This window comes from Gymnoscopelus microlampas (genome assembly GCF_963454915.1).
Source record: "Gymnoscopelus microlampas genome assembly, chromosome: 5".
NCBI classification, from domain to species: domain Eukaryota; kingdom Metazoa; phylum Chordata; class Actinopteri; order Myctophiformes; family Myctophidae; genus Gymnoscopelus; species Gymnoscopelus microlampas.
Genome location: NC_139942.1, coordinates 17,439,613 through 17,450,609, shown reverse-complemented (window position 1 = coordinate 17,450,609; position 10,997 = coordinate 17,439,613). Strand labels below are relative to the sequence as shown.

General features: G+C 39.3%; 1 protein-coding gene across 1 annotated transcript; it reads left to right on the top strand.

Annotated features, from left to right (window-relative positions):
• Positions 1–7,227: 7,227 nt before the first annotated feature.
• Positions 7,228–8,544, top strand: LOC311045953 (zinc finger protein RFP-like; the record flags this gene model as incomplete). Its single annotated transcript, XM_084058025.1, has 3 exons — positions 7,228–7,279; positions 7,397–7,590; positions 7,684–8,544. The coding sequence occupies 3 exons, from the start codon at positions 7,228–7,230 to the stop codon at positions 8,542–8,544; spliced, it is 1,107 nt and encodes a 368-aa protein (XP_083914151.1).
• Positions 8,545–10,997: the final 2,453 nt, after the last annotated feature.

Below are 10,997 nucleotides of genomic sequence, written 5' to 3'. Positions count from 1 at the left end.
GACCGTGTGGGTCCGTCCGTCCGTCCGTTTGAGCACGGCCTCAACAGCTGCAGCTGATTGCAACACAAGGATGCAACCAGTTACACTAATTCAAAGGCACCACTCTCTTCACACTGGGTGAGATTTTTTAATTTAAATCCTGTCAACAGTTTTGGACATATGAGGTTTCCACCCGACAGAGACGATATTTTGTTACATTTCACGCTATGCGCCAATAAATGAACCGATAATACTGTTATCAACTGCATCATTCTAAATGTTTTGACTGGACCAGTGGAGCCAGCCCTATAGCTGGGCATGTTGTTGACTGGCTGGCTATATCCAATTCAATTCCTCACATTCCTCGTAGACTAACCTGAAATAACCTGTATTCGCTTTAAGCATATCAGCCAGTGGTGGGAAAAGTACTCAAATTCTTTATTTAAGTAAAAGTATCAATACTGTCTGCAATATGAAAATACTCTGTTACAAGTAAACGTCCAGAATTCAAAATTTACTTGAGTGAAAGTACAAAAGTATTGGCATCAAAATGTACTTAAAGTGTCAAAAGTAAAAGTACTAAATATTTGAAAATAGCAGATCTACAAGCTCACAACGTGTCGCGATGCGACGCGTTGTGGCTATTTTCAAATAGACTAGTATAACATAGGGCTAAAGTGGTTAATGTATGTTTTATAATGTAATAATTTATATCTGAAAAGTAACTAGTAACTAAAGTTTTCAAATAATTGTAGTGGAGTAAAAGTACAATATTTGCCACTGAGATGTAGTGGAGTAGAAGTAAAAGTATTGGAAATTGGAAATACTCAAGTAAAGTACAAATGTCCCAAAATTTTACTTAAGTACAGTACTTAAGTAAATATACTTAGTTACTTTACACCACTGATATCAGGTAAATAGCTCAGGTTCTCACCAGACAAACGGTTTCGTATGTGAAACCCCATTATAATGCAAAAGTAGGGATCTGTTCAAGGCATACTTTCATTTTGATCCATTATGCCCAATTCATTTCCTATCATTTGTTATCTTTTACTTTCATATACACACAACTTGTGACAGCGATGCTGACCTGGACCTCATTCTGCTATCTTTTGATCAAACTCTAATCAGATGTTTCAGTTTAGAGAGCCAGCGAATCTGGCACCAGAACTAACACACTGTAATAGTGTGTCGTCCTGAACCCACAGACATGTAGTGTGGCCAGACGAGCACACTATGCTAGATATGAAAATAACAAGCATGCTAGATATGAAAATAACAAGGCATGCATGCGTGTGTGCATGCATGCGTATGTGCGAGCACACGTTCGTGTGTGTGTGTGTGTGTGTGTGTGTGTGTGTGTGTGTGTGTGTGTGTGTGTGTGTGTGTGTGTGTGTGTGTGTGTGTGTGTGTGTGCGCATATGTGTACATTTGTGAGAGTGTGTGTGTGTGTGTGTGTGTGTGTGTGTGTGTGTGTGTGTGTGTGTGTGTGTGAGTGAGTGAGTGAGTGAGTGAGTGAGTGAGTGAGTGAGTGAGTGAGTGAGTGAGTGAGTGAGTGAGTGAGTGAGTGAGTGAGTGAGTGAGTGAGTGAGTGAGTGAGTGAGTGAGTGAGTGAGCGTGCGTGCGTGCGTGTGTGCGTGCCTGCGTGGGTACGGGCATGGCATGCGTATATGTGTGTGGGGGTATTTATGCGCGTGTGTGTGTGTGTGTGTGTGTGTGTGTGTGTGTGTGTGTGTGTGTGTGTGTGTGTGTGTGTGTGTGTGTGTGTGTGTGTGTGCCCACACGGAAAGGAAATATATGAACATACATTTTTTAAATATATGTCACATATATGTTCATCATATATGTGACATATTCGAAATTGGCCGCCTACATATATGTATATTACATATATGTACATATATGCACATATATGTCTATATATTTTAGAACATATATGTAGGCGGCGAATTTCAAATATGTCACATATATGTATTCAATATATATGTTAAATATGCACATATATGTATTTAATATATATGTTAAATATATGTCATATATGTTTATTTACACATATATGTTCAGGAATACATGCATATACCTACCTACATAAATAAATAAAAAACAAATCTAAAAGTCATTAACATTCATTTATTCAGAAAAACAAAACAAATTATATTTATATTGTTCACGCCTCTACCACATCCTTCCTATCATAGGCATGTTTTTAATATTTGTTTCAGTATAAAACAAACAAAATAGCTGATCAACAACCTCACAATGAACATTGGAGCACAGCTTTCTTTCCCATCATGGGCATGTTTTCAATATTTTTGTTCCAATATAAAACAAACAAAATAGCTGATCTACAAGCTCACAAAACATTGGCGCACAGCTTTCTTTCCCATCATGGGCATGTTTTCAATATTTGAGTTTCAATATAAAACAAACAAAATAGCTAATCTACAAGCTCACAAAACATTGGAGCACAGCTTTCTTCACTTAGTCTGCCTTTGGCGATAACGGAGCTCTGTCAGCTTGGAATTGATGGGTGTACCCAGCTGGCCTTTGGTTGCATGTGGCCACTTCTTCTGTGTTGCCTCTACAGAGAAGAGAAAGGGAGATAATGAGCTAGAAGACAGGACCAAATGCTCAGTCTACTATAGACTCCAAGCATTCCACTCCATGGCAAGAGGAACAATTTGATTAGTGATTTTTAGTCATGATCTTTTCTTAATATTAGAATTATATAGAACTTTCTGAAAAATCAGTGCATTTATTGAGTCTGTCCAAGTTTACAATTATTAGTGACAACTTGTCAAATGATCTCATGGTATGTTTGACATCACATGAACGTCACTTGTACGAACAACAGATTATCAGCACAGGTTGTTTACCAGTAAGAGCAATAAGATATGCTTCGCAATCAAGCAAATAAATTAAAGGCATGAATGAAAATGAATTAAAGGCATGGTCTGGTCATTGCATGAGTATGGGTGAAGGAGGGATGAAGATGCCGGTGTTCTAACAGTGTTCTAACACAGAGGACCACCACAGTGGAAGCAGACTAGGCCAGATCTATTAGAATCCTGTGATCAGGAAGTGAGCAATTGGAAAGTTAGTGTATGATCACCCTACAGTAGGTGCCAAGCCGCGCAAGATACCAATGGTGTCGATGCTTACCTGATGCCTTCTCCACTGATAGCTAATAAATAGTGAAACAGGGATGTTAAAGTAGCCAACTTAAGGCATCAGCTATTACTATTACCCATTTTCCTTTCTCAATTCTTTTGTTTTTACTCACCAATTATGGCTGTCTTTTTCTCAGCGTCCAGGGCTTCCAGCTGATCCCCTTCACCTCGCTTTGGCTTGCCACCTTAAAGGAGCATTTCACCCCTGGAAGAAACTGCAATCACTCAATGGTAATAGTATTTGTAGTAGATAACAGTAGCACAATTTAAAATTTGCACCCTATGGCCAGAAAAATAATGAAATCTGTGTGTTTGACTAGGTTTTGACTGGACTGCTTATTACTACAATGACCATAATGCTTTTGGTGCACTGCCCCTCCTTGTGGCAGGGGAGGTTCGGTGTGGGTGGGATCTCCAACAACAACGTTGAAACAGCATGGCAGTGTTGCCATGTCTGCTTATTATAAGCGGCTTCTTTCTAAAATGTAGTTGATATTTGGGCTTGTTTCCAAATGTTTTGATTGTTGTTTAAACCAGTGGTTCTTAAACATGTTCATGTATTTTTCCACAGTCCCCCATCTGAAATTATAATTTGTGCCAGGGAGCCCCTAACAAATATGTGTGTGTCAAAAATATTCCACATTTTGCACTTTTTCCCCCTCAAGATTTATTTGTAAATAGCAGATCTACAAGCTCACAATGGGTCGTGAAGCGTTGTGAGCTTGTAGATTGGCAATTTTCAAATATATAATATCCCATGTCTAGGTAAAGTGCTCTTGGCCTAGTTATCTTCTTTTGGGTTTGTTTTCATAGACCTGGTTGCTTAATTCTCTCACAATATCTGGCAACACTGACTGAAGAACGCACAGGTTCATCTAGTTACATATATGTCCAAGGATTCGTTAGTGATGTCATATCACTGACAAATCCTTGCTATCTTCATGCAGTTCTACTTCCGTGTCGCATAGTAGTGACATCACTGTCGAATCCTTGGTATTTTTATCCTAGCCTTTCGCGACGGTTTGTTTACCAGCGCTGCCACTACACGCTGTCTTTTTTTTTCACGCTTGCGCTTATGAAACACTAAAGGATTATTATTTCATGTCAACATTCAAGTACAACTATCAGAAGATAACTCAGGTAAAGTCTCACTCTGCAAGGGGGTTTGTCCACTGGGCGCAGCTAATGGGAGTGACTGGCCGTGTGGGGACACCCCATTGGGGCGGACTTTGGAGCTGGTCTGTGTGAGACGCGACGAGACAACATGTAGTGCGGAAAAGGAATGACATAACTTCTCGTGACGTAAATAACGTCACGAGAAGTTCAAAGATTACTAGATATCTCAAAACACAGATCATACACAAAAATAATAATAATTGAGTCCTAAACTTCATTACCATTGGGTCAGTTTCTTCCAGGGGTGAAATGTCCCTTTAAGAAATATTTCATGATTATTATTTTAGAGGAGAAGAATGTCAAACAACAACAAAAAAAGTATCAAACGAAAGTACACAGTATCCCAAAATTTAAAAAAAATTAAAGACATCATCAGACTAATGCAAGTAAAGACATCATGTAGCAGCAGATATTCTTTTCACCTGAAAATCGTCTTCGCACTTCTTCTTGTCGTGTCCAGTCTTTGCACTGGTGCTCACTGCCAGCCAGGTGTTTCTTTCAGCAACTAGTAGAAATATTTTAAAACATTATTTGTGTGTTAGTAATTTAAAAAGTAATGTTAACTCATCAGATTGCTCATAATTCGCGCCACTGTGCCCCCTTCTCATAATTCATTCAGTTCTTCTGATGAACTTGGCAAAGTGTTTCACAATGCAGAACTGATTAATGAACTCATGTTATACAAATCAGTGGTTCTCAAACATGTTCATAGGACCCCCTAATTAGTATGTACTTCGCTATGAAGACTCAAGATTTGAGTTACAAAAGTGTTTCAAAAATATTCCACACATATTGTTTACAGTGTTCTTTAGTTTTTTAATAGCTGGTAGATCTGCTATTTTCAAATAGGCACTTTATATAGGGTTTAAGTGGTTAAACTGATTTTGATGCTATATAACCTCATTTACCAGGGTGCTCACTTTGAAAACCATTACCTGCTTTTGTTAGCTACTGTCTGTAAAACAAACTAAGTTAAAAGAAACAGATTACCAAAGCTGTCTGCACATTAAAATTCTCAGTGTAAATTGAACTGTACTTAAGGATCCATTGGTACTATTTGTACTCTCTCTTAATTAAATGATTTTGCTATGTACTGTAGGTTCAAAATTCACAGATATAATAATAACAATAATAATAATAATAATAATAATAATAATAAGGGTAATAATAATAATAATAATAATAATAATAATAATAATACATGGCAATGGATATAATAGTTTGTCTATATCTGAGTCAATATTTTGACCTATTTTTTGAATCAATGGTTTGTTGTATATCATCTCTGTCGGTTGGAAACCTCAAGTCCAAAACTGATACTTTTCAAGATGTAAATTCAAAAACAGCAAAAATAGCAGATCTACAAGCTCACAATGCGCCGCGATGCACCGAGTGCCGCGCTATGAGCTTGTAGATCTGCTATTTTAGAAAAATCGTGAAAATGTGTGCAAATCTTTGAATATATTCTTTAAAGCGAACGTTTGTAACTCAAATGTTTGCTTCTGGGGGGTCCCTGTCAATACATTGTGTTTTTATCAGCAGTTGCCCAGTTAAGCTCATCAAAGACTAATACAATGTCGTTTGAGCTGCGTCTGCTATAACCAAACCAGACCATTTTGTTTCATTAATCCTGAACACAAGCAGATCGCTGTAATTTAACTCTCTCTATAACCAGCAATGTGTGAGTGATGATTCTGTGTTACAAATATCATTTTATTCCAAGGCAACGTCTCTCTTCCATGGGCAGAGAGCAGTGTTGGCAGATTTTGCGAGAGGAATAAGCAACCAGGTCCGTGAAAACAAGTCCAAAAGAAGCGACTACAAACACTTTAAACCTGTGTCGGCTATTTGAAAATATCCGACATATATAGGTTTGAAAATAGACGATCTACAAGCTCACAACCGCAACTTATAGCTTATTATAAGCAGACCTGGCAACACAAAGAGAGGAGAGAGAAGAGAGCGTAAGATTGCATTGAGGATAATGGCTTGCTCAGTCTTCTCTTAAAGGCACAGTGGTCTTTTTATTGTAACGCCCAAACCACACCTACAGTATGCATAATGTAACGGCAAAGCAAAGCTAGCGCAGGTGTTTTAGGGATAAGGCTGGTGTCGCAACTTTAGCACGGGAACACCCCTTGGGCCATGCTAAATCCCCACATCGTGGGTTTAGGATCTCTTGACTAATATAGGGCCCTATGTGTGTACCCTTTATGCCCATATATGGAGATATCTTTATATGTGTCTGTTTGTACCCTTTATGCCCATATATGGAGATATCTTTAAATGTGTCTGTTTGTACCCTTTATGCCCATATATGGAGATATCTTTAAATGTGTCTGTTTGTACCCTTTATGCCCATATATGGAGATATCTTTATATGTGTCTGTTTGTACCCTTATGCCCATATATGGAGATATCTTTATATGTGTCTGTTTTTACCCTTTATGCCCATATATGGAGATTCCATCAGATAGATTACCATTAGAAATCAGTTTGTTGATTGTGGGTTGCTATGGCTACCTAATAATGATCAGTGTACTTGGAGGCCAGTCTGACATCAGAGAACTCCTTATTTGGGCAAGGCTGACACGGAATTCCAAGTGTGGGCGTGGCTTGTCGTGATAGTGACATCACAGTGACATCACAGTGATGATGTAAAGCTCCTGGTATAAAAGTAGATCCCACACTGAGAGAACACCATTCACCACCTCGTACCGACGCACCATCGCCTCCTACTGGACACCACCTGCTAGAAGAATCCTAGAACACTGCTTAACGTTGGATTTGTAGCGTCATCGAATATATTCACTGGAAGAGTCACACTAGTAGATCACTGGTTGTGTTCTCTCTTACAAAGGAATTTATTTCGTTTTTACGCTTGTATTCTCAGTGTGTAGAAATGGTGTCTGCCAGCATTCCCGTCTCTGAAGATCACTTCCTGTGTTCTATCTGTATGGATGTGTTCACTGATCCAATCACCACTCCATGTGGACACAACTACTGCAAAGCCTGTATCACACGTTACTGGGACACTAATGATGTGTGTAAGTGTCCACTGTGTAACAAAGCCTTCCATAAGAGACCAGAATTCTCTGTTAATAAAGTTCTCTCAGTGATGGCCGATCAGTTCAGGAGTCACAAGTTGAAAGAAGAATATGAAGCAAAGACAGAGGCTGAAGTTCAGCAGATGATCCAGGAAAGACGACTGAAGATTCAGGAGGTCAAACACTCAGTAGAGCTCAGCAGGAAGGATGCAGATGCAGTCAAAGAAGACAGTGTTCAGGTCTTCACTGCTCTGATCAGCTGTATTGAGAGAAGCCAGGCTGAGCTCATTGATGTGATTGGAGAGAAGCAGAAAACAACAGAAAAACAGGCTGAAGGCTTCATTAAAGATCTGCAACAGGAAATCATTCAATTAGAGAAGAGAAGCTCTGAGCTGAAACAGCTCTCACACACTGAAGACCACCTCCAGAATTTCAAAACCAACAACACAGACTGGAGACCCACCAAGGACTGGACAAATGTCAATGTTCATCAGTCTTCACATGTGGGGACAGTGAGGACAGCTGTGGCTCAGCTGGAGAAGACACTCAGTCAAGAGATGAAGAGGAAGCTGTGTGATGCTGAGTTGAGGAGGATCCAGCAATATGAGGTGGATGTGACTCTAGACCCTGATACAGCATATCCAAACCTCATCCTGTCTGAGGACGGAAAACAAGTGAGTCATGGAAACGTAAGGAAGAATCTCCCTGACAACACAGAGAGATTCTCTAAATATAGCAATGTCTTAGGAAAACAAAGCTTCTCCTCAGGAAGGTTTTACTATGAGGTTCAGGTTACAGGGAAGACTGAGTGGAGGTTAGGAGTGGCCAGAGAGTCCATCAACAGGAAAGGTGTAACCACACTGAGTCCCAACAATGGTTACTGGACTATAGGGTTGATTAATGGAAATGAGTACTGGGCTCATGCTGACCCTGCTGTCCTCCTCCCTGTAAGAGAGGAGGTCCAGAAAGTGGGAGTGTTTGTGGATTATGAGGAGGGTCTGGTCTCCTTTTATGATGTGGAGACCAGAGCTCATCTCTACTCTTTCACTGGCTGCACCTTCACTGAGAAACTCTTTCCATACTTCAGTCCATGTCTTAATGATTTCGGTAGAAACTCTGCTCCTCTGATCATCTCTCCTGTCAACATGAAGAACAGCATGGAGTTTAAATAAGCAGTAAATTGGACGCGTCATTATAGGCAGAAGACATTAAAAATGTGTATCAAAAAGAGAGAAAGAAAAAATAACTAGGAAATGTGCTCCTCGGAGCACAAGTCTCCGCCAGCAGAACCGTGCTATCTCTTCAACTGTGATCTCAGTTTGTACTGGAATGTACTGTTCTTGATTAATCCTGTCTAAGCTATTTATATTACGTATTGTGATGACACCAGTGTGTCTACATAATGTATTGCTCCGCCATTTCTCAGCCATTTTGTGATTATTCCTGTCTTACCTCACTTTGAAAGAGACCAAGACTCTTTCAAAGTGACACATCTATTTAAAGGCCGCTATACGTCATGCGTCTCACTAGCCAATCCGAGCACAGTCTTTCAACGTATTGTCACGTGTCACGTGAGGCTTGACCAATGTTAGCTTGGCCGAGGGGGGGGGGGGGGACGGAAAGTGAAAACATAGTCTCCTGGCGGAGACAATAAACAGTACTTTTACGCAAGTAAATTTGTTATTCCGGACTTTCACTTGTAACATATTTTTACATTGCAGTATTGATACTTTTTCTTTAAGTAAAAGATGTGAGTACTTTTTCCACCACTGCACATCACAGGTTTACCGGTGTAAAACAGAGATGGGGAAATTATTATTTTTATTACCAACTCCATCATTTGTGTTTCAGGAAAGGGCAGAATTATAGAGATAGAAGGAAAGAACTAGAAAACAGCTTCAAATATTAAATGATTCCTCATAATTTGGCAGTGAAATACATGTATAGAAATACATTTAAAAAAGCAAAGGCATGATGCAGTTAAAATTGCAGCTACAGTACATAATAATAGTAATAATAATAATAATAATAATAATAATAATAATAATAATAATAATAATAATAATAATAATAATGATAATAATAATAATAATACATGGCAATGGATATAATAGTTTGTCTATATCTGAGTCAATATTTTGACCTATTTTTTGAATCAATGGTTTGTTGTATATCAGCTCTGTCGTTTGGAAACCTCAAGTCCAAAACTGATACTTTTCAAGATGTAAATTCAAAAACTGCAAAAATAGCAGATCTACAAGCTCACAATGCGTCGCGATGCACCGAGTGCCGCGCTATGAGCTTGTAGATCTGCTATTTTAGAAAAATCGTGAAAATATGTGCAAATCTTTGAATATATTCTTTAAAGCGAACGTTTGTAACTCAAATGTTTGCTTCTGGGGGGTCCCTGTCAATACATTGTGTTTTTATCAGCAGTTGCCCAGTTAAGCTCATCAAAGACTAATACAATGTCGTTTGAGCTGCGTCTGCTATAACCAAACCAGACCATTTTGTTTCATTAATCCTGAACACAAGCAGATCGCTGTAATTTAACTCTTTCTATAACCAGCAATGTGTGAGTGATGATTCTGTGTTACAAATATCATTTTATTCCAAGGCAACGTCTCTCTTCCATGGGCAGAGAGCAGTGTTGGCAGATTTTGCGAGAGGAATAAGCAACCAGGTCCGTGAAAACTAGTCCAAAAGAAGCGACTACAAACACTTTAAACCTGTGTCGGCTATTTGAAAATATCTGACATATATAGGTTTGAAAATAAACGATCTACAAGCTCACAACCACAACTTATAGCTTATCACAAGCAGACCTGGCAACACAGAGAGAGGAGAGAGAAGAGAGCGTAAGATTGCATTGAGGATAATGGCTTGCTCAGTCTTCTCTTAAAGGCACAGTGGTCTTTTTATTGTAACGCCCAAACCACACCTACAGTATGCATAATGTAACGGCTAGCGCAGGTGTTTTAGGGATAAGGCTGGTGTCGCAACTTTAGCACGGGAACGCCCCTTGGGCCATGCTAAATCCCCACATCGTGGGTTTAGGATCTCTTGACTAAGATAGGGCCCTATGTGTGTACCCTTTATGCCCATATATGGAGATATCTTTATATGTTTCTGTTTGTACCCTTTATGCCCATATATGGAGATATCTTTAAATGTGTCTGTTTGTACCCTTTATGCCCATATATGGAGATTCCACCTCATAGATTTCCATAAGAAAACAGTTTGTTGATTGCGGGTTAATTGCTATGGCTACCTAATAATGATCAGTGCACTTGGAGGCCAGTCTCACATCACAGAACTCCTTATTTGGGCAAGGCTGACACAGAACTCCGGGTGTGGGCGTGGCTTGTCGTGATAGTGACATCACAGTGATGATGTAAAGCTCCTGGTATAAAAGTAGATCCCACACTGAGAGACCACAATTCACCACCATCGCCTCCTACTGGACACCACCTGCTAGAAGAATCCTAGAACACCGCTTAACGTTGGATTTGTAGCGTCATCGAATATATTCACTGGAAGAGTCACACTAGTAGATCACTGGTTGTGTTCTCTCTTACAAAGGAAGTGATTTAGTTGTTTACACTTGTATTCTCAGTGTGTAGAA